Raw genomic sequence first — 25931 nt, forward strand, 5'->3', positions numbered from 1 at the left:
CAAATATAATTGCTCTCACTTTTTTCATTGTAATCAAACCTACGCTTGAAAACCTCGCCCGCAACGTGAAGGCGCGCCTTGGCGGACGGTGTGCATATATAATAATATTTTATTAATTGTCATATTGATAAAGATCAAACCAAGCACGAGAGTGACACCTGATGCGACGAGCATACCTGCAAAATGGATTTCAACTTCCTAATGGCAAAGTTATGGTTGATGCTCTGTTTCCTAATGCTCTTTTCTGTAGTAGCCGTTATGTCTGAGGCCGTCGTACTCGGTATCAATGACATCGGTTTAATGAATGAAGGTGTAAGGAAGGACGGGAACGATGTCGATGTTGACAAGACGGGTGACTCCGTGGTCGACGAAGAAGAGGAGAGAATGATTTTGCATCAGTTGGATCCGGTGGAGGTTAGTTCCTGTTGTTAACTCAATAAACACTTTAAAAAAGAACGGTAGTAGAGTTTTAAAAAATCAATGTATTACATTAAAGAAAACTAAATGCAGTGCAATATTGGTAACTGTATTTAATGAAACAGAATAATTATATTCACCGAATAATTTGTTCTGAGTCAATAAAATACAACGATTTGCTTGTAACAAAAGTCATTGAATCTGCCAATTTCATATGTTATTATTATATGACACGGTCTACGCTATATAGGCGTATTACCCCCTCCACACTCATTTAAAAAAAAATCGCGGCTTCTAAATAAGAAGAATAGAACTATATGAGTCTATAACAAATCAGTCTAATTGTTTCGATGCATCATCAACTAAAAGGTAGCAATGAAAATGCACCTGTATGATATTTCTCTGTCTCCTTGTTTGCCAATATTTTTTCTTTGATTTTTATTTGTATAAGATATTATTATCTGGGCCTTTTCAGCGCAGTGTTCATTTTCTGAATCACCTATTCTCTCCTCACTATTTCATTTATTCTTATGGACCTCGATGAATTAATACATAAGCATGTTAACTAATTATAGAAGAGAAAACTAATATCCTAAATCGGACTCTGCCACGCATGGCTAGTTCGAAGTATAAAGCGAACGTAGTCTATACTGCGTCTCCATAGCAACGTTGTGACAAGTTGATATTAATTAAACAATGATAGTGATCGAGCTATTTGAGACCAGTTACGTGTATTCGTAATAAAACAACTTTAAACTCTTTTACAACATTTAACACGTGGCCTAAGTCGCATGCCTTGATACTAAATGGATCGATACTCGATAACAGCCGCGGAAGGTGAAACAATGCAAGAATGGTAAAAGGACTCCCGCTAACTTTGAGCTCTGATTGTCAGTTTTTTTAATGCAATAACAATCATTGCAGAGAGATCATGAATTAACAATGTGTCATACTGCACTTTTCATTTTATTACGACAATTGAACAGAAGTCAGTCAATAGTTGTTCAGAAATAATCAATATTAGTATTTCAATAAACTTAAAAATACCACCTTGCAAAGATCATAATTATACCATTGTGGTGAAAGCCAGGTTCAAAATCTTTCACAGCGTTTATTTCTGTTTGTTTCTCTCAATATATATAGATTGGCTACGTAAGGAATGTAGAAGTTTCCCCGGGTAGAACAGTACAGATGAAGACTGTCGCTACTAAACCACCAGTTTTCGGTAAGTTTGAATTTCAAATATTATGTTTATGTTTAGGAATGAAGTATACAAGACAATTAAAGAGGGTTGCACGGAATCGATTGATTTCAATGATGGGGGGGTGAATGGAATCTTTATAGACATTGATTTTAAATAATTTCATTGAAAAAAAATGCATTGCATCGGTCTTGTGAATCTTGAAGATATATTGCACTATTACCTTGGAAACCAATTTGCTACAATTAAGTAGATTCAATTAAGACTTAAGGAAAAACTTTTTACATCGTACACAGCCTTTATGAACTGCTCCGTCGTAAGAAAAATATATATACGTCACATTCTAACATAAACAGATTTTTATTCTAACAAGCTCAAAATTTTTGCTTTCATGGGACTTTTCAGAAATTAAATCACACACGCCATAATGCACCCATTTTTATTACGTTTTTTTTTTTTTTTTTTTGGGGGGGGTCATAACGCCACTGGTTTACGTCAAAGGCGATCTTCATTTAAGGATTGAAAAATGCCGGTACATCCGATAATGATATATAGAAAGCTAGTCAGCTTTAAAAATATCGCATGCTGATGTCCATCGTATTGTGGGATAATTCAACATATACATCTTTGAAAAAAATAAATCATAAATTATAGGCCCTACGTGATTATCGAGTCAGCTTAATTGAGCGTGATATACGCTCAGACCTTGTCTTTGTCATTGGGAAGACTACCCTGTTTTTTTACAAAACTGAATAAATGAATAAATAAGTATAAAATACAATCTAATCCTCTTTTGTACAATGTGTCTGTTAATGAATACTAAGCATTGTCTTTCGTTTTTCACCACTAAAAAGGCGCTAAATGCTTAATATTATGAAAAAATTATATATCGATCATTAAAAATTGGATGTATAATGGTTTCTTATTTTTCCCATTAGAGATACAAATTTTTACTTTCAATATATCATAATTATGTTAAGGGCAAAGCACAACCATATTTAAAAAATAATAACGTCTTACATCGTAGATATCCAATACTTTGACCTTGAAATGTAACAAATTTTCAAATTAAAGTTCCAAGATTAAGATTCTTTCCAATATTCTATTTCAGATGGGTTAGATTAAATACTCTCTTTGTTCACTAAACAAGGGATGAAAGTTTTAAAAATTTAATTAATGACATACTATCACCACCTGTTTGGTTTAATGAAAGTCATTCGGCATAACAACACTTCCCAGTCACCATCATGTTCTTTATAGCATGTTTATTAAAATTGATGCATGGCTATGTACTAATCAGGTTTTGTACATTATAATACACACATGTATACATCTGAATATTATATGCATGATATATATTCATAGCTGTTGAACGTATGCTACTATATGTATATTACAGAGATACTATCAAATCTTGTCAGTTATATATTGATTATTCTATTTATTAATTCATATCTTAAGTAATTTGATTGATTATTAATTTTTATCTAATTATTTATTCATTTGGACGGATTAATCTGTCATGCCTGTCGAATAACAAATAATGCATTTAATAATATATCATTTTTTGACAGGGCTCTGGTTAAAATTGAACACAATATTGATGGGAACGGCCCAAAGATACACACACCCACTGCCACCCAAACGCCACTTGATTAACACGTCTACACACACACACACACACACCCTCACACATACACACCCTCACTCACTCATCCATCGCACTTGCACAAATTTTATGCGCAGTCACACCAGTGAAAGCAAATCCATATCCATCAAAGCTCTTTACGTTAACGTAATGGTCAATTATCATACATAATGGGTGTGACAGAAACATTACACACACACACCCCACTCACATACACTCACACATGAAAGAAAGAATCTCACATCTATTCTCAACGCTTCCGTTCTCCCCTCTCCCTCTCTGTTTCTACTCCCCCTCTCTCTCATCTCTCTCTACCGCCTAAAATCCAATTATAAAATTGATAATTATCATCAAACCATTCTACCGAATGTAAAACCATCCGTTCAATTATTTGTTAATTCATTCAATCATTCATTTATTTTTCATTACACTAATGATCACTCATTAAAACAACCTTGGAAAAATATAGTTTGAAGTATATGTTCACACTGTTGATAATTTGAACACATGTCCTTTTCATTTGTATGAAAGCTTTGCCAGGAGCTATATCATATACCGCTATCGAACAAAGTCATGACCCGTGCCAATGTTTTTACTTTGATGCCTCACCACACAGGAGGTCGGAACTCTTATAATTATGACGATCATTAATATACTGCTGATTTAATCATGAAAATACAATTGTAATTTAAATAAAGGAAATTTCAATGAGGAAAATAGTGAAATCACAGTAGGGGTGCCACAGGGTTCTAATTAGTGCTTTGTATTTTTGATTATATTGTTGCAGAATGCGCATCTGGGGGATGAGGTGGGGTGTGCTCGCGGGCCTGATCAGAGTATATTCTATTTCAAGCAATAGAAAATGAAAGATATATTTCTATATTAGTGATAAAATGCAATTATTTGATCAACTAATAATAGAAAAAGCTCCAACTTCAGAAGAATTCACAACAAGCAACTAGGTATGCAATAATGTCCAATGAATTGCGGATTGTAAATACGCGCTTGCTTACGCTTTCAGTTTACGAATGAAGTATACACAGTGCAACGACATTATATATAAGATAGTAAGCAAACAATAATTATGTTGAAAGTGATGATACGAATTATCATGAATGTTTCAAGGCATTGTTTGGATGCGAATCTTATGACCCTTGCATAAACTCGCTAATTGGAGTGGGTTATTACACAGTGAAACGACCTTAAGGCGACCGCACACCTTACGATTGGTCTGCGATCCGATTTATAAAATGTAGAATTTGATGTTAATATTGAGACTTGGAATATCTTACTATGTAATGTTCTAAATCATCGCACGAATTCGTATGTTCAAATCTGAGACTATGCAAAAGCGAATTTAATATCTAGTCGTAATGACGTCATAGCAGTCGTACGATTGGCTACGATTTGAAACTAATGTGGTATTTACTCTAAAATAAAGGCTTGTTATTTTTCAAAATGGTTATATTAGTATTCTTTCAATTAATTTCAACTTCAAATAAATCAAAATGTTCCATTCACATTTTAAGAAAATGAGCAAAATGCGATATGTTCCAACATCGTATTGCGAACAGTCGTATAAGGTGCGCGGTGGCCTTTAGATATAATTTAAGTTAGTGAACAGTCTAACACACTCCTGCGCATACCAGTAATCTTGTTATCGATAATGCTGTCTGAAATTGAGCACTCTAAGTTGTTTACTTGAGGGGTAACGTGAGGGATCAGCGAAAAGCAGAGCATTGCCCAAGGTTTTTAGCGCAATTCTACATGTTCAGTTCAGTATTTACGTAATATGGAACACGATTATCTTTATATCAACAGAAATATTTAATTTATTGACCCCTGAAGAGTGTGACCACATGATAGAGCTTGGTGAAAAGAAGGGGCTTCAGATCAGCAAGACTATCACAGGCAGTTTCATGAAGAAGTATGGTCTTTACGCTGATGACGGGATAACGCTGGTGTACAATGTTTCAGAATGGAATCAGACATTTAATGAATTCGATTCCAATCTTGATGGCTTCATAGATTATAAAGAGCTTCACAGATGCTTACCGGTGCTAAAAGATCGTCATGTTGAACTCACCCTGGCACAAGTAGTCAAGTAAGTTCATATTCGGTGGTTGGTGTTACCCGGTGGCACAAGTAATGAAGTAGTCCATAACGGTGTTAGGTGTTACCCAGGGGCGCAAGTATAGTGAAGTTCATAACATTTTGTGTTACCTAATTACACAAGTAATGAAGTAAATTAAAAAAGACTTGGTGTTACCCTACGGCACAAGTAGTGTAGTAAGTTCATAACGGTATTTGATGATACCCAGTGGCACAAGTATAGAAGTAAGTTCATGACGGTGTTTTTGTGTTACGCAATATTGCACAAGTATGGCAGTGAGTCCAAAATTCGCGGACGGTCATTATCTCAAAAACTAGCCAGTATCCTTAAAATCTGACATCATCAACGTGAAAAGCGACCTAAAATTACCCTTAGTTGAAAGTTTCTTTAGGATGAGTTAAGTTTTTATGAAAATATTGGCAAAAGATCGGCAAATTTGTCACCGTTAGCGCCCGTTTTGAAAAAAGCAACAAACATCACGATATCACCATTTTGCAAGCAGAAATCATCAAAAATGTTAGTTAAATGTGGTACTAACCAATTCCATAGCTTTTTGCCATCAATCTGATATAAATATTTCACTTTTTGAGCTTGAGTTTTTGTTTAAATCTCCACAAAAGCTTTGGTGCGCGAAGTTAAATCACACTTTTCCTGAACGGTTTTCCAGCACAGCCCGCATTCGCCGATCGGAATAGAATTTTGAGATCGCGATACCGGCGAAACCCCTTGACCTTCTTTACATTTTCGTCCATGATTTTATAGATTCCGATCTTGCCGTCAATTATGTGGTAACTATTTCTTGAATCGGTTTTGTATAAATTATGAATAGTTTGTGAACAAATTTAAGCCTGATAAATATTTTTGAAAAGCGCGCGAAGTTTGGACACCCCATCATACTAGTGAACTAAATTCACAAAGATTTTTGTTGTTAGGCCATGGCACAATTAGTGAAGTTCATAACGTTGTTTAGTGTTTACAAGTGGCACAAGTAGTGAAGTTCATAACGGTGTTTGCTGTTACCCATTTATATGTAAGCTCGTATTTAAGTATGTTACGATACTGCAAAAAATAAAAAAATGAAAATTTAAATTTTAAAATTTGATTTCCCTTTCTTATATTAGAGGAAATATAACAATCATAAACTAACAAAACATAGATACATATTTATCTTACATCTCTTGAAGTGACAGATCTGAATTTATTTCAAATGATAATATCCAGGTTGGCTGGCACGGTTATTTAAATTAATGTCCACAATGCTGGCGATGATTAAATTCATGTTGAAGCACAATGACGAGAGTCACTGTAGCAAGTTGAAATCTGTGAAGGCGATGTTTGCGATGAAGGCGATGATTAAACAGTCAATTTCAGAAATCCATGGGTTGAAAAGTGTTCATTAAAACAGGTTGATGATCTCGATGAGAACTGAGAATTCCTCTCTCAAAGTAAATGCAAACAGTTCATTGATGGCGTGCAAACATTGGCGGCGGAAGCCAAAAATTAAGGGGGTGTCCACCTGAAATTTGGGATGGACACAGGTAAAAAATTGGAGAAGCGCCCCAAAAAATTTTAGACAAGCAAAAAAAAAATTAAAATAAAAATAAAAAAAACCGCCCCCCCCACCTCAAATTTAGGGGGGACACGCCCCCCCCGCTTCCGCCGCCTATGCGTGCAAATAGTTCCACAGAAGATAAATGTTGTATTTCATTCGGAAATAAACTATGATCTGACATAAAGTCTGGCGTGAAATTTTAAGTTCTGATCTGATATGATCTCTTTGAAGAAACTGCCAGCTTATGTACAAATTATGCACTATTCTGGAAGGTAATTTTCAGCATGTGGTTGCTTAACAAAGAGTTAATTGTGGATTTAAAATCATATAACACGTTGATGATAAGCAAAAATAGTCGACTGCTACGTTCTTGTAATTAAAGTCTGTTTCTAAGTGACACTTTTAGAATTCCATTGAATTCTTTATTTATCTTTTATTCAAACTTTATACTTTGTAAAACTTTACTCTTTGTTAAACTGCCTCCTGGTTCTTATTTCTTTTAAAGGCTTATGGTAGATCTTGACCTAGACTCTGACTCAAATGGTCTCCTTAACCTCAACGAGTTTTACGCAATGATGACTAGGAGCCTGGATGATCTCGTTACCCAGTGGTTGGAGAAACTTGAAATAAACGAAATTAAAACTGAGGAAAAGGTTAGAGGTCGAGATAGGGTCAGTGATCAAACTTGGCTTTTCTTTCTCACTTCAGATGACCAACTTTTGAAAGAGCTTCCATACAGGTGAACACTTAAATATGTGTAGCGCCATTTTCCATTTTAGATAACTGCACACAAAGCGTTATGCATGTCTCTTAAATTAACATGCAAGTAAAATATCGTCCACTATTATTGACGAAATCCTCTTTGACAATCCTTAATGGCGTTTTCTGATTTTTAGTCATACATTATGAGTTTAAGTTTTCAGAAAGTTCTTCTGTTTCAATGTTGTTTTATTACTTTATACAAATATATTGCTTTATATCTTTTCTCTTCCATCTTAACCTACAAAGCAGAATCATCGAAGTAGAAATCAAAGAGCAAAAAAAAAAGAAAAACGAGAAACTTACAGTTTTAAATGGGTCATATCGATACAAGCCAAACACAATTATATACCATCATTACATATTGATTAGTTCAGTACATGTCGGTATAAATAAATTGAATAAACAGAGACGCAAATTTCGTATAAAAAACACAATTGATTTCAATGCAAAAAAATCACAGAAAAAAAGAAAAATGAGAGTATTCTAAAGCAAACGTTGGAAAAGGAGGATTTGGATTTCAGGGAGGATTCACTCATGGTCTTGATGATATTGCTGAAGAAATATGTGAACATTTAAGCACAATCCTAGCTAGATCAATAGTACTTTGGTCCTTGAAAAAAAAAATCTATTCTTGACAATGTCATTCCATTGTAGGCATTGGTTTAATACCAATACTATGTATGTTTTGCATGAAATGGACATATAGGGGTGGTGTTATTTACAGGTAGGGCAGGGGTGATTGCTTCTATGATTTCTGAAATACATGTAGAGAAAAAGCGAAAGAAAACTAGAGAATAGTGTCGAAATAGACGGAATTTTTCGTGTAACTTTATGTTAACCAAGTGTTTTAATTGAGAAAAATAGATAGTCTCTCCACTTTGTCTCAAATACCACTGGCACAACTAGTCATCTGTGCAAACCCTTCACTCAAGTTGAGAGGTATGAATGGACAGCCTTCAATGAATTATGCACTGTAAAAACTGTGGTGTTAAAACTGACACCAATTGGTGTTAATAGAGGACCACACCCTGAGGTGTTAAAATAACACCCTAGAGATTGAACATAGCACCAGAGTGTAAACGTTAACAACCATAGGTGTTGTAATAACACCTATAGGTATAAAACTAACACCACCAATTTAACACCGGTGTAAAATAATTGGAGTGGTCCTCTATGTACACCGGTTAACACCACATGTTTTGCTGTGTGTAAGAAAACATTTCGTACTATTTTTGTGAGAATACCCACTTCTGGATCATAAAGTTTTAATCAGCATGATCAGGGTCTTTATGTATGGATTAGGCACAACCCTGCATCGATCTCAACGTAATGGTTAAAACCACCATTGCTAACAATTTCTTTAACATTCTTTTTTTTTCTAGAATAGCGACATTAACAGGTCTCCACTCTGATATAGTTCGGTCAAGCGAAAGCATACAGGTAAGCATTGGTAATTTAATGGAATATTCATCAAAAGAAATTTTTGGCATATATAGCTTGACAAAAAAAATCGAATATACTACCCCATCCCCAATATGTACACACATAGATTCACACACACACTCACACACACACACACCCACATTTACACACACACACTAACATAAATATATTATATATTTGGCAGAGGGAGAGGGGCGCGCAAATTAAACACTTCAAATTTACGTGAAGCAATGTGTCAGAAAAATTTCCCCAATAAAGCAATATACAAACAAGAAGAGCCTCTCAGTGATAAAACTTATTTGTATGTTATTTTGATCATTTTTTCAACACATCATTTACTTATGTCTAGTATTTAATCCATAATTATGAATAAAGTGTCACTTTGCAGTAAGGAAATTACGACATACCACCCCCCCCCCCTCCTCTATAAACTTACGTGTGAGTATGATGAATTTTACAACCCAGCATTTAAACCCTATTAGTTAGCGATGTTCCAAGTATGTCTTGAGCAATGCTTACCCCTATTTTACACAAAAACGTAAACATTAGGTTAGATAACAGTGTATCTTTCAGTGAATTGGATATGGTAGATCTTAAAAATGATATTGATAACTCTGTTGATAATAAATGCAGATGCCACGAGTGTGTACAAGATGACCATATAATAACAGAAGAAGAGATATGTAATGCAATAGCTACGTTGAATGGGTCGAAAAAAGACGATATTAGTGGATTAATGTCTGACCATTTAATTCATGGTAAAAAGGTTATCAGTAAATATGTTGCTATGTTATTCACAGGGATGATCTGGCATGAAATGACACCTGATAGTATGCTTCGAAGTACAATGATTCCAATTCCTAAAGGACGTTGGGCTAATTTGGGTGATTCGTGTAACTTTCGAGCAATTACGTTAAGTAGTATAATCGGAAAAGTGTTGGAGTTGGTGATTATGAAAAGAGAAATTAATAATCTGTGCACTAGTGAGCTGCAGTTTGGCTTTAAAGAAGGGCTGTCAACAACTATGTGTACCAGTATGGTAAAAGAGACAGTGTCATACTTTGTTCATGAGAAGAGTAATGTATATGGTCTTGTATTAGATGCAAGTAAAGCCTTTGATAGAGTTAATTTTGTTAAATTGTTTAAAATCATGTTATGCAAAGGAGTATGTCCCATGTTCTGTAAACTTCTATTGAATATGTATTTGGACCAAAAGATCCGTCTAAGATGGAACGGTGTTTATTCTGATTATTTTACTGTCTCTAATGGTGTAAAACAAGGTGGAATATTATCGCCCAGTCTATATTGTTTATATATTGATAGACTTCTGTCTAAACTCCAAGATAACGGTGAGGGTTGTTTTATGGGACATGTATTTGCAGGTGCTTTCTCTTATGCTGATGATTTAATCCTATTGTCACCTAGTGCTGTTGCCCTCAACAGAATGATCCTTATTTGTCAGGATTATGCTTCAGAATATGATATAAAATTCAACAGTGAGAAGAGCCAGCTTATCATATTTACATGTGATAGAAAAAAGGTAGTTGACCCACAGATCAAAGTCAGTGGTAGTCCAGTTTAGGTTGTGGATAGAATTTGTCATCTTGGTCATGTCATCAATCAGGATATTTTTAGTGATGATGACTTGTTTCCAAACCCATAGGTGATTTTAATCGTCAGTGCAATATGGTTTTGAGCAATTTCAAACATGCCAAGTGTTATTTGCGTAATATTCTGTTTCAAAAATTTTGTTGTAGTTTTTATGGAACACAGTTATATGCACTATTTGATTCATCTTTAGATGCTCTATTTAGACACTTGGTAACTCTGTTGATAATAAATGCAGATGCCACGAGTGTGTACAAGATGACCATATAATAACAGAAGAAGAGATATGTAATGCAATAGCTAAGTTGAATGGGTCGAAAAAAGACGATATTAGTGGATTAATGTCTGACCATTTAATTCATGGTAAAAAGGTTATCAGTAAATATGTTGCTATGTTATTCACAGGGATGATCTGGCATGAAATGACACCTGATAGTATGCTTCGAAGTACAATGATTCCAATTCCTAAAGGACGTTGGGCTAATTTGGGTGATTCGTGTAACTTTCGAGCAATTACGTTAAGTAGTATAATCGGAAAAGTGTTGGAGTTGGTGATTATGAAAAGAGAAATTAATAATCTGTGCACTAGTGAGCTGCAGTTTGGCTTTAAAGAAGGGCTGTCAACAACTATGTGTACCAGTATGGTAAAAGAGACAGTGTCATACTTTGTTCATGAGAAGAGTAATGTATATGGTCTTGTATTAGATGCAAGTAAAGCCTTTGATAGAGTTAATTTTGTTAAATTGTTTAAAATCATGTTATGCAAAGGAGTATGTCCCATGTTCTGTAAACTTCTATTGAATATGTATTTGGACCAAAAGATCCGTCTAAGATGGAACGGTGTTTATTATGATTATTTTACTGTCTCTAATGATGTAAAACAAGGTGGAATATTATCGCCCAGTCTATATTGTTTATATTGATAGACTTCTGTCTAAACTCCAAGATAACGGTGAGGGTTGTTTTATGGGACATGTATTTGCAGGTGCTTTCTCTTATGCTGATGATTTAATCCTATTGTCACCTAGTGCTGTTGCCCTCAACAGAATGATCCTTATTTGTCAGGATTATGCTTCAGAATATGATATAAAATTCAACAGTGAGAAGAGCCAGCTTATCATATTTACATGTGATAGAAAAAAGGTAGTTGACCCACAGATCAAAGTCAGTGGTAGTCCAGTTCAGGTTGTGGATAGAATTTGTCATCTTGGTCATGTCATCAATCAGGATATTTTTAGTGATGATGTTTCCAAACCCATAGGTGATTTTAATCGTCAGTGCAATATGGTTTTGAGCAATTTCAAACATGCCAAGTGTTATTTGCGTAATATTCTGTTTCAAAAATTTTGTTGTAGTTTTTATGGAACACAGTTATATGCACTATTTGATTCATCTTTAGATGCTCTATTTAGACACTGGAGAATAGCTATTCGCAGGGTGTGGAAAGTTCCTTGGCAAACACACAATGTGTTCTTACCTTTTTTGGCCAAAACGATGTGCATAAAATTGTGGTTTCATAGAAGATGTTTAAATTTTGTCTTGTCATCTCTTAAGGCTAATAACTTTACCGTATCATATATAACAAAAATGAGTCAGTTTGGTTCATTCTCTGTGCTTGGGGGGAATATCAAATACTTGAATAGTAAATATATGATGGACCCTAGACAGGTGAATAGGCAGTGGAATAAGGTTCAGTGCAACTTAGCTAATGTGGATCGCATGGTTGAGCAAATTAGGGAACTCATTACAATGAGGGATGAAAAGGATGTATCCTATTTAACTGAAAGTGAATTGAAGGAACTTATTGACTTTCTGTGCCTACAGGCATATTGATTCATGGTCCCACCTCGGTTTGGTTTTGTTTGTTGTTGAATGGATGTTTTAAAGTGCATTTTTTTTTTTTTAATATACTGAATATGTTTGTTTTGTAAATTGGAAAACACGTTTTTATGTATATGTGCATTTTTATGCGAATAAAGAAGACTTTGAATTGAATTGAATTAGCCTTGATAGACGCTCATACAGTATACAAAACTTGACAAGTGCATATATATATAGTGAATGCATGGGTTTATTTCAAATTCGTCTAATGCCAATTCGTCTACTATCATTTGGTTTACCATCAGTTGGTCCACTCACCACATGGTCTACTTTCATTTAGACTAATGCAATTCCGTCTAATAGCCATTTAGTCCATATACAATTTGGTCTCATTGGACTAGGTGTTAAATTGTGCAAAATGAATGAAAATGAAATGGATATTAGACCAAATAGTTACGAGACGAAATGGTTATATACGAAATGGTGATTAGGAGTGATATGATTGGACCAAATGATTGTTAGAATAAATTGGCAAGTTATCCTTAGACTCACATTTACATTCTAAAATGGGTTTACCCAATATTGGATAAAATATGAACATGCATGTTTGCTCAGTAAAATGATACCAAATACTTTGTAAACTTTACGCAAAGATGCGTTGAAATTCACCCTTAAAACATACATTTTGCCCAATATGGGGGTAAAAAAATACACAGCGAACATGCATGTTCCCTATCTACCGCCAAAATTGATAATTTTTTACTCATTTTTTTTCAAGATATGTGTTCCCTAATTTGATTGGTTAAGAGCAGGTTGCGCGCTACTATCCTGGAGGCTACTACCACGCCCACTACGACTCTTCACCAATCGATCCCTCCACCAGCTGTATTCAAAGTATGATGACTCTGGAGAACGTTAGTCATCTTCATCCGAAAGGAAGGATATGCAGGTAAGACTATACATTTGAAAATCGAATTTCCTTTTCTTTTTAAATCAAAATCATTTTTAAGCTACTGAAATTCTTCAATCTGATTGGTCGATATAGAAGTTGTATATTTATTATCATGACTAGTCTTTATGAAAATGGTACCCAGATATATTCCGGACAATGGACTTCACTTTATGGTTGTTTTTATTCAGTTCCTTGGTACTTCATGCCAAATCCTTTGAAATAAAGATTTAAAACGACACACAAAACACACACATATCCTCTCACCCTCACACACCCGATCACACACACACTGAGCCTACTTCAAATGAATAAGTATTCGAAAAAAATATAGAAAATAATTACTGAAATCTTCAAATTGGCAACGCGATTAAAAGCTCAAATGCTCTACAATTTACATGCATATTTGTTGTTCCTTTAAAGACAGTGTTTATCAATCTCTAGTATTTTTCCTAATCTTCAAAATTGTTTTAAGGTGGGGGGGGGGGCTGTTGCCAAATTGAAAAATTAGAAAAGGATCCGAACTGTCCTTGATGAGATTACAGCAGTGAATTCTCACTAATAATCCTCTGATTAAAGTACACTGACAATGTTACTTCAAAAGAGGGTTTGGGATAATGACAAGAAAAAATGTAATCATAAAAAATACGTCAATTCCCCCTCCCGTCAATTGCTAGATATTTCAAAGAAACGAAAGGAATGAGCACTTAGTGGGGTATGGTGTGTCATCCCGTAGGACTAGCGTGCCAAAATTGATTTTTTGGTTGTTTTGGCTTCAATAGGGTCCCCTTAGACCAAAAACGATGGGGTTCAAATTTTCAGACCCCTCCTTCCCTTTGTGGGGGGTCCTTTTGGGCGCCATATTGGCCTGTACAAAGTCCAATAGGATAATCCATGGTTTTCAACCTTATTTCTCACTTTTCCTCGCCAATTTTATTTTTAAGTTGTCTGAGGTGTACAAGAATGAATATTTGATGATGTTGTGATGTCAGTATATTTTCACTTTTACCATACGGGGGGCGGATTTTGCGAAAAATGCCCCAAAATTGTAAAATATTACCCTAAAAATATAATTTCCCCCTTTTTGGCACTAGAATTAGGACAAAAAATTACAAAATGAAGTGCATATGTCTTGTTGTACAGTCCAAAAACAGAGAAATACATCACATGTAATTTATATGATTATTCTTAGTAAATTAATGTAAAAGTCACCCTCATTTCAGGATTTTATGCAGTGAAATCCTAACTACAACACTAGAGGGCGCCATAACTTATCGTGATGATATTAGTGTGGTACGGTATATCATGACACAGGTCCTGCAGGATTTTTGTGCCAAAATTGTTTTTTTTTATTCACTTGGGTCCAGTCTATCAGGAAATGGTAGGGTTCCAATTTTCCCCACCCTCACCCACTGCCTGAGGGGGGGGGGGTCACCTATATCAAGACTCACTAAAATCAGGAGTATTAGTAATTTTGCGCCCGGTTAAAAAATGAATTGTTTTATGGTATTTTATCATCCCTAGACAGCTAGAATGCCTATATCTGAAGGCTTCAAGTTAGACGAGCATCCTACCAACCATATCCCTTACCCCCCCCCCCCACTGACTGGCATACAACTTTCACCATTCGGCCACTCGTTCTAGAGTACAATTTAAGATTAAAGGACTTCAATTCGAATTGTCAATTATATACTTCTCGGCTAATTTCCAATTACTGATAGACAGAAAGAAACACATAAAATATATTTTGCCCCCCCCCGCACTCATACACGCACACATGCACATAATCATTATTGAAATAACATGTGGTGTTTAGAGAACTTCCGAACTTACCTTGTTTTCAACTGTTTTTAGTACTAATTGATCTCAGGAATAATGTACTAAAAATCTACCAAAATCTGCATCAGGGAAAGTGGTTATTTTCAAGATAGTATCCAAAATGGCCACCATTCACTTAAAATTAATGAATACGACTCACTCATTATCCACCCTAGAATCCTAATTAGTTTCATACTCCATGGTCTAGGAGTTAAAATAATTTGTTGACACAGGATAGAGTGAATATAAGGACCCCAGGATACCTTGAAAATATAAGATGGCATCAAAAAAGGCTACCGAGTGCTAAAAATCCGTAATTTGATTCAATAATTTTAAGGGTAAAGTACTCGTAAATTGGAAAAAGTTACAAGGATAGTGAGTGGTCTGGTGGGTCCAAAAATCCATGATGGCTTCAAAAAAATTTATTCTGAAATGGCTGCTATCTTTAAGCAGACATATCTTATTTCATATCGTCCATGGAAATGTGATTTCAATGTTTAATTTTAAACCACCGGTTTGGGTCAAGTAATATATATAAGGATAAGTTACAAGGACAGTCAGTGGTCTGGTATGTCCAAAAATCAAAGATGAGTTCCAAAAATGATCTTAAAATGGCTGCTGATATTTAAAGCGGACATAGTTCATTTCATATCGGCCTGGGAGATATCAGGTGGGTGTTTCATAAAGCTGTTCGTAAGATAAGAACAACTTTAAAGGTCAAGTCCACCTCAGAAAAATGTTGATTTGAATCAATAGAGAAAAATCAGACAAGCACAATGCACAATGGAGCGTTGTGGCCCAGTGGATTAGTCTCCGGACTTTGAAACAGAGGGTCGTGGGTTCAAATCCCAGCCATGGCGTAATTTCCTTCAGCAAGAAATTCATCCACTGTGTGCTGCACTCGACCCAGGTGATGTAAATGGGTACCGGTAGGAAGTAATTCCTCAAAAAGCTGTGTGCGCCTTAATCGGTTGCCTAGCTTAGCCGGGGTAATAATAATAGCAGTGCCTTTTTAAAGCGCCATGAGCACCGAAAGGTGGACCTGTGCGCTATATAAGTAGCCACCATTATTATTATTATTAAAGATTTCATCAAAATCGGATGTAAAATAAGAAAGTTATGACATTTCAAAGTTTCGCTTATTTTCAACAAAATAGTTATACGAACGAGCTAGTTACATCCAAATGAGAGAGTCGATGACGTCACTCACTCACTCACTATTTCTTTTGTTTTTTTATTGTTTGAATTATACAATATTTCAATTTTTACGAATTTGACAATTAGGTCCTCCTTGCCTAAAGCACAAAATGTTAAAATAATGGAATTTCCACGTGTTTAGGGAGGAATGACAATGACGAGAAAGTCAAAATATTTCACATTTCATATAATAAAATACAAAAGAAATAGTGAGTGAGTGATGTCATCATCTCTCATTTGGATGTAACTGGCACGTTCATATAACTATTCTGTTGAAAATAAGCAAAACTTTAAAATACCATAACTTTCTTATTTTACATCCGATTTTGATGAAATTTTCAGTGTTGTGCTTGTTGAATTTTTCTCTTTTCATTCAAATCAAGTTTTTGTTGGGGTGGACTTGTCCTTAAAGAAAGACTGGTGATCCTTTCTTTTGGTAAATGGTATACACCATAGGCGATGGTTTAGCACGTAAGAAAAGATCACCAGTCGTTCTTAAAGTCACTCTTAACTTACGAACAGCTTTATGAAACGGCCCCCAGTTTGCTGTCTAAACCAATGGTTTCAAGGGTCAAATAAGACATTTGGATAAGTAAATAAGGGCTGTCAGTGGTCTGGTATGTCAAGAAATGCGATATGGCCTCCAAAATGCAGGGTCTAAATTGACTGTGGTTCTTAAAAGTAGACATAGTTCATTAGAAATGCACATTGTGGATTTGATTTTGGTGTCTACACTAGCATTTAAGGGATCAAGTATTGTTACAAGTTGAAAGAACAGTCGGATGTCAAGTTTATCAAAAATCCAAGATTGCTTAAATGACTGCTATTACTTAAAAGTGGATATAGAACATTAAACATACACCTGGGGATATTATTTTGGTGTCTACACTAGTATTTCAAGAGTTGAAATTAAAAATATTTATTAAGGACTGGCTACAATGACTATGCAGTTATCCATTTTGCCTTAAAATCCCGGTGGGCTTAAAAAAAATGGGTTCCAAAATGACTACTGTTACCTAAAAGTGGAGACATTATTCAAACAATACCAACCTGTGAGAAATATTTTGGTGCCTACACTTATATGTATGGGATAAGTTATCATATTGATTCATGAGTTTGTAATAGCACCCACTTGATTTGTTTTATCTACCGTGGATTTTAGACAAAATGGAAAACTAAATATCCTTGTTATTTGTTGAATGTATTATCTAACCCTTTATACCACCATGTAGACATCCAAATTATTCCTCAAATATTAATATTGTATAAACTCTGACCATTATTAATGAGTTTTAGGAATCATTTTAGATGCCATTTTCAAAGTCAAAAGACCAATCCACTGGGCCACAACACTCGAACGGTTGTAACTAATTTTCTGACTTTAAAAATCATGGTTTATACATCAAATCATATATTTGATGGATATTACATGTCCACTTGTAAATAACAGTGGCTATTTTATACTCTATTGTTTAACATACTCGACCAACGACTTTCCTTGTAACTTTATATTCTAATGTACTATTAGACTCACTTTTCCATGGTATTCACACACATTCATATTCCCGGATATTGAACAAACTATATCGGTTTTTCAAGCAGCAACAGCAATTTCAAACTCCATTTTTGGAAGCCATCTTGGATTTTTTAACATACCGGACCACCGAGTGTCCCGGTATGTTCAGTCCAAGATGGCCTCCCAAAGTTAAATAAATAAAAAAGGAAACGGTATTTTTGTCCCAATTTTGATCGTTGAAACCATGGTCTAGACACCGATTCCATCAAGTATATAAAATGTGCTATGTCCATTTAAAGTATCAACAGCCATTTTAAACTCCATTTTTGGAAGCCATCTTGGATTTCTGGGTCCTTGTAACTTTTCCCGATATACTTCTTCACCCTTAAAAATTTTTGAATAGAAAACAAATTAAGTAACAAAAAAAAGGAATCCAGGACTCTTTTATTTTTAGCCTAAGGCGGGGGGGGGGGGGGGGGGGGGGGAGTAGAATCAAACAAATTAGATGCCCATACTATGAATCGGCATTGGAAATAATTGCTCTTGAAATGTGTCAGCTTTCAAATTTATTGATAAAATTACAGTGCCTAGAATTTAATTTTTAAGGGAAGTGCTTATCATAAGTTATGGCGCCCTCTAGTGTTGTAAGGTTTTCACTGCATAAAATCCTGAAATGGGGATGATTTTTACATCAATTGACCAAAAATAATGATATACATTACATGTGATATAGTCCTCTGTTGTTGGATTGTATAAAAATACATATTAATTTCATTTTGTAATCCTTTTGTCCTAATTTTAGTGCCAAAAAAGGGAAAAATAATATTTTGGGGGCAATATTTTACAATTTTGGGGCATTTTTCGTAAATTCCGCCCCCATATGGTAAAATTTAAAAAACATTGACATCACAACATCATCAAATATTCATTCTCATACACCTCAGACTACTTGAAAATATAATTGGTGAAGAAAAGTGAGATATAAGGTTGAAAACAATGGATTATCCTATTGGGCTTTGTACAGGCCAATATGGCGCCAAAAAGGACCCCCCACAAAGGGAAGGAGGGGTCTGAAAATTTGAACCCCATCGTTTTTGGCCTAAGGGGACCTTATTGGAGCCAAAACAACCAAAAAATCAATTTTGGCACGCTAGTCCTACGGGAGCTGTGTCAGTGACCTACCGTACCACACTAAATGGGGAGGGATGATATAAGTAAGAAGATTAGAATAATAACAACTACGACAATCAATTTACTCATTTTCAATGTTGTCATCATTTCATTATACTGGCTCAGGTATAGATCTAAACTTACCGAAGTATGAGCGAATTAACGGTATGCTAAGGGATTACACTGCAATAGTGTTAGTTTCATTGCGATTAGAATTGCACTTCGAAATATGTATTATTTAGGTCTGTACTCTATTTGTACAAAGGCACCTTGATTGTTAAGTCACTTTTACGTAAAGGATCAGTCCTTTTCCGTTTAATAAAATACTACAATTAATGTCTCCTATGAGAGCAATCAATTGTTCATGAAAGTAATATTCCAAGATATCCTCTTTTTTAAAAAGGGAATTAGATATTATTCATAAGGCACCACTCGTGATTGCCTGAATCTAAATGCACGAAAAAATTCTCTGTTTTTAAAGTATGCACAGCATTAGAGGTCAATTGGGACAATTTTCCATTGTTCCACTAAACTGATTTGCCATAAGCTTAAATTTTGGACGTTAGTTTTGTTTTAATAGGGACCACGCCTTCCCTTTCTCCGTTGAATCTAATTCAATTAAAGGGTTTAGGAGAAAGATTGATTAAATGTATGACAAGAGGATAATAGACACCCATCTGTCATATGACACCTACTCCAACAACCTGATTACCAGCCAAATCTGTATATTGACGTTTGTTCACTTATGTTTCATAAAGACTTGTTATGATAAGAAAATCACAATTTCTAATACGGCTTTGCTATCAGCTAATCAAATTGAATGATTTCAGTAGTTATAAATGTTATTGCATATTTGTTATAACACGTTTTGTGAAACGGATCGGGGCAATAGGGGCCTACTCATGACCGATTATGAATAAACATCACTGAACCTTGCCAACATGTAGAATCATTTATTAATGTCATCATCGTGCAATCATTAAGTGTTTTACGTGTGTACCTCAAATTTGATGAAGGATGACAGTTTATTATTATGTCGAGCCAAACCTTTGACGAATAAAAAGTGATTGATTTTTCAATTAGTCAAGTGGATTATTAAATTCGGTCGAATGCAAATAAAGTTACATTATTTTTCATGTGCGTCGCTGGCTGCATATACATCTCTTGGTAAAAAGCTCATGTTTGGATTATCAAATATTTGCATATTGAAAAACGAATCCATCAAAATGTAATGACAACTGTAAGAATTAAACCTACTTTATGTGGCATCTGATGTGGTATTCCTATAATAATTCGCATTTCTTTTAGTACTATGAGGTCATAAAAATGATTGAAACATTTATTTCACAAAAAAATTAAATCTGTAAAACAAATCGCCTTTTCACACGGTAAAAAATATCGTGATTTGAATGATTCCAGTGAAAAATAAAGCTAATGACGAATACTTAGCACGTGTGAAACCAAACTAGCCCATGATTAGAATCACGAAAGGTAATCACAGTCACAATTACAATAGCAATCGTCATTACAATGATTCAAGATTAACGTGTGAAAAGGCCCTCGTTTGGTTTCACATCTGCTAAAAATTCGTCAGTAGCCTTGTTTTTTCACCGGAAGCATCATTCAAATAACGATTTTTTTTACCGTGTGAAAGGGCGGTATATCACATTGGATCTAGACCTGATAAAGTTTATACATCAGCTGCACTTTGTTTATACATCAGCTGCACTTTGTGGAATATTAAAGTCTAACATGAAAACGATCATACTATAGATCGCCAACACAGATATGCAAATTGGACTGTATGTAATTATATTTTGAAAAAATACCAAGTCAACTTTCTAAAAATCAAATTTAGATTCCTTCAACTTGTGTTTAGAAATAATTTTATTATAAATAAAACATTTTGAACAGGTTCATCACCATAATGACATACTTAACAGACGTGGATGAAGGGGGCGAGACGGCATTTCCCTATGCTGATAATGACACATATAGTTCTGAGGTAATTTATTGACCTATATGATTTTTACAAATATAGTACAATGATTCATAACGACAAACGGAAGATTCATTCGAAAAGGTGATATTTTGATTTATTTTTTTATTCAGTCCAATCGAATCCAATAAATATATATAAATGGCACGTTATGAATTGCTGAATTGTTTGAACTTTGATTGTCAACCCACGATATATGATGGGGGTGTCCAAACTTCGCGCACTTTTAAAAATTATTCATCAGGCTTACAATTTTTCACAAAATATTCATTAATTTATACAAAACCAATTCAAGAAATAGTTAACACATTGACGGCAAGATCGTAAACTATAAAATCATAGTAAAAAATGTAAGGCAGGTCAAGGGGTTTCGCCGGTATCGCGATCTCTAAATTCCATTCCGATCGGCGAATGCGCGCTGTGCTGGAAAACCGTTCAGAAAAAGTGTGACCTAACTTCGCGGAACAAAGTTTTTGTGGAGATTTAAACGAAAACTCAAGCTCAACAAATGAAATATTTATATCAGATTGATGGCAAAATGCTATAGAATCGGTTAGTACCACATTTAACTCACATTTTTGATGATTTCTGCTTGCAAAATGGTGATATCTTGATGCTTGTTGAGAAGATCAGATTTCTTCAAAACGGGCGCTAACGGTGACAAATTTGCCGATCTTTTGTCAATATTTTCATGAATACCGTACTGAACTCATCCTGAAGAAACTTACACCTAATGGTAATTTTTGGTCGCTTTTCACGTTGGTGATGTCAGATTTTAAGGATATTGGCTAGTTTTTTAGATGACCGTCCGCGAAGTATGGACACGCGCGAAGTTTGGACTCACAAAAAAAAAATGTAGGCATGCGACTTTCACTGAGTTTCCAAATGCAGGGTTACCAGCGGCGTATTGAGTGAAACATTTAGAAGGGGTCAGATCATATGGCGGATATAGCCAAAATTATTAAAAGACAAGAGCAAGCGAAGCGGGTGGACAAAAATGTCGACCATTCATCATAAAAATCATTTCTTTTAAAATAGATTTTGAAATAGTATTCAGAGAGTAATTTTCCCCTTTCCTATTTATGTTACCCCTTGTTCTTGTCGTTAAACCCCATCTCTAAGCCAATGACGGCTATATAGTTTTTAAACAAAATATCATTTATGAGTAAATTTGCTTGATGACAAAGTAACATCGGAAGAAGTAATAGATGAAATCAATAAGTTGTACTTGTAAGAGTGTATTTGTCCAATCATGATTTAAAAAAAATCTTGACTCATTCAGGTTGCCCGGGAGCAAGATTGGAGAGTGACAGACCTAAAGAACCATTGCCACGACGCCAACCTTGTCATACACCCCGCCAAGGGAAAGACTGTTATGTGGTATAATCATCATATAGACCCCGAAACAGGTATATAATGGTTCCTTCACACCCTGAACTCCCGATTCAATTATATTTTTGTTTCCAGACTTAGTGGCCCGAATTCACAAAGGTGGTTTTGAGAACCTACGGTTGAGTCCATGGTTTATGCAGATTTCCTGCATATATTACGCTTAATTTAGCGCGTATCGGGCGCGTGTATAAAACATGTCCAATGCTGATACGCGCATTTGTCACAGTGCGCCAAATTGACGTTTGTTACCATGGTTAGATACGCCATTTTATTCACGAGTCCACTGTTTTTATTCATGAGTCCATTCTTAAAAAGTGGACTCCTGGGGACCGTTTCATCAACATTTTTGCCTGACAAGTTGTCAGATCTGACATCTTTCCTTGATTCTGATTGGCTGAGAGGCACTGTAACTATAGAAACTCTCGGATAAAATGGGACTTGTCGGATAAAACGTCCGACAAGTCCTTTCATGAAACGCTCCCTGGGGAGCGTTTCATGAAGGGAATTGTCAGACGTTTTATCCGACAAGTCATGTTTTATCTGACAGTTACTATAGTAACATTAGTTCTCAACCAATCAGAATCCAAGAAAGTTGTCAGATCTGACAACTTGTCGGACGAAAATATTGATGAAACGCCCCCAAGAATGAAATTGCGTATGTAACCATGGTAAAATGATGTTACGGGATGTTTAGTGATACTTGATTACTCTAAAGTTTTATGAACTAGATCCATAAACTTCCAATATTATGTTTCGTTGGAATTCAACTTGGTCAAAGTTTTTTGATCATAACTGACATTTGACCTTGGTCATGTCATGTGGCCTGGAACTCAAGCAGGATATCTATAGTGATACTTGATTAACCTTATGTCCAAGTTTCATGAACTATGGTCCATACTCTCTTAGCTTTGATGTCATTCCAAAAACTAGTAAACCTTCAGTTGAGATTTGATGTTGACGCCGCCACCGTCGGAAAAGCGGTGCCTATAGTCTCGCTCTGCTATGCAGGCGAAAAAAAAAAGGTTCAGAAAACGTATTCATTTAAATGTTTCAGGATGGCTTGGAAATCCAAATAACTATTCTTTACACGGAGGATGTGAGGTCACTCGTGGTGTCAAGTGGATAGCAAACAACTGGATAGCCGTTGATGACATTTACAGCCGGTGAGAACTATTTTTTTTTGTCCTATAAAATCAACAAAATTTTATATATACATGTGTATAATAATAGTAGCTGGATTTATATAGCGCTTTTTGCCTGAGGATACAAAGCGCTTACTATTATTACCCCGGCTTTAGCTCGAGCTACCATCACCGGCGCTCAGTGCATGCAAGAGTCGAAACTAGAGATGCTCGGCGGGTCACGCAGCCGAGCACATGTATCCCCGAACATACCGCGTCATCCGTCATTGCGATATATAGAGCTCAACAAGAAATTTGACCAAAAAATACAATTATCATGGCGACAATGACCCTAGTATGCAGGTCCCCCAAGTCCATCTACCATCCAAATGTGGTTGAAAAGTGACTCATGGTTGCGGAGAAAGAGTCTTGCATGTTAACTTCAACGTTGACCTGAAAATGACCTTTGACCTTAACATGTGACCTCCGTCCACCCCAAAATTAAAAGGCTTCTTCGCTATACCATACTCAACCTTCGTGCCAAATTTGAAGACGATCGGAGAAGGAATGCAGCAGATAGAGCGCTCACAAGGAAATCTCTGCGGCGGCGCGACGAGGCCAAATCCGTATCCTCCGAACTCTGTTCGGGGGATAATCCTGCCGGGTACCCATTCAACTCTCCTGGGTCGATTGCATATATCCACATCCATCCAAACTATAAGAATTGATAATAATCAATTGCTTAGTGTTTCATCGAATAGAAATTTATTATGCAGGTTGACGAAATCACAATTAGTTGACCAACAAGATGTATATAGAAAAGTATACATGTATATTTATCAGAAAGTCAATTCAAGATAATAACTACACCACATATTTCGCTTTCAATTAATTTTGAACATACGCAAACAACGTTACGGTAGTAAACACTCTTCAGCGTACAAAAAAAGTGAATTGTCACGTGCATTGTATTTATGAATCAAATCAATGCAATAATTTTTTTTTCTTTTTTCATGATTTTGATTGAGAATTTTTGTAATTTATAAAATGAAAAATAATAAATTACAATTACCTTTCCGAGATATTATTCCCTTTATGAGATTCATGTCAACTTCGAATACAAACTTCGGTGATGTGATCTGATCTGGGCAATGTATATCTACTAAGGCATGTCCATTGTGGTCTCTTGCAAAACGACCACAGATTGCCACAAGCTCAGCTATGTCGGGTAATTTACCTTTTAAACTGCCCTATCTGAATAGCATTTTATTTTCTAATACATAACACATGTGACATCATTACATGAAACTGAATTTTGCATTTGCAGACAAATGAAGTTCCATAAGAAATATTTCGAGAAGCATACACCATCATCGAAGTCGACACAGGCAATGGCTACAGATGAGGTATTGAGGACTGGCGAGGAGCCACTTACCAGCACATCGGCTGATGATATCAATGCTGCAACTTCTTCAGATCCGTCAATCGTAGCGTCAGAGAAAACTGAAGGGCAACGTGAGGGCGCTTTCCAAGATAGAAAACTAACAGATGCTCCCGTTGATGAATCCCATGATACATCTATACGATCTGATGGTGTAAAGGGGGAACTCTAATCGTGTCGGGATCTAGACATGGGTATACACACACACACCCTCACTCACACACACACACACATATATATATATATGGATAAGATAAGACCCATTGAATGCTAAAGCACTCATGTAAACCGGTGTAAAATTATCGATCAAAGTCGAAAGAAATCGCTGAGAAACTCACTAATCACCACCGAAATAAGAACTGAATAAGAAGTGACTTTCAAATATTGTGTCATTTGCAGCTTTTGAATTTTGACCTAGCCCTATATTTCAAGGCACTGCACATCCATTGGAACCATAATCATATAATTGTGGGGTATCATTTTAAAGAGAATTAAATGCTCTATTCATTGATATCAATTACGCATTGACATATACTAAAATCGAGGAGAGATTATCGAGCAAAGTCAGATTTCCAAACTTTTTTTGTTGAGGATTTTAGATTCCGGGCTGGTGTTAAATCAACATCGGAGTTTTTGCAGTGAAGGAGCCACGGCCCTGGGAAGCGGGGGTCTTTCGATGGGAACCACAGCATCACCTTGTGCCTTGTTACCTATCCACTTTTGTCTTTTATCGCCTACACTCTCCATTCCAAAATCTACAGTA

At 35.5% G+C, this 25931-nt stretch overlaps 1 protein-coding gene across 1 annotated transcript; it reads left to right on the top strand.

The window, feature by feature from the left end:
* Positions 1-179: 179 nt before the first annotated feature.
* LOC121413799 (transmembrane prolyl 4-hydroxylase-like) lies at positions 180-25404 on the top strand. Its single transcript, XM_041606756.1, has 10 exons — positions 180-414; positions 1561-1642; positions 5088-5370; positions 7437-7670; positions 9076-9133; positions 13378-13514; positions 21130-21220; positions 22497-22623; positions 23661-23769; positions 25055-25404. Exons 1-10 carry the CDS (start codon positions 184-186, stop codon positions 25338-25340), a joined length of 1638 nt encoding a protein of 545 aa, XP_041462690.1. The 5' UTR covers positions 180-183; the 3' UTR covers positions 25341-25404.
* The last annotated feature ends 527 nt before the right edge of the window (positions 25405-25931 follow it).

This window comes from Lytechinus variegatus, chromosome 4 (genome assembly GCF_018143015.1).
Source record: "Lytechinus variegatus isolate NC3 chromosome 4, Lvar_3.0, whole genome shotgun sequence".
NCBI classification, from domain to species: Eukaryota; Metazoa; Echinodermata; class Echinoidea; order Temnopleuroida; family Toxopneustidae; genus Lytechinus; species Lytechinus variegatus.

Excerpts from the sequence above, each read along its gene's own strand:
- LOC121413799 (XM_041606756.1), top strand. The coding sequence starts at position 184 with ATGGATTTCAACTTCCTAATGGCAAAGTTATGGTTGATGCTCTGTTTC. Across the intron at positions 5,371-7,436 it reads ACCCTGGCACAAGTAGTCAA|GCTTATGGTAGATCTTGACC; the intron begins GTAAGTTCATAT and ends TTTCTTTTAAAG. Across the intron at positions 22,624-23,660 it reads TCATATAGACCCCGAAACAG|GATGGCTTGGAAATCCAAAT; the intron begins GTATATAATGGT and ends TAAATGTTTCAG.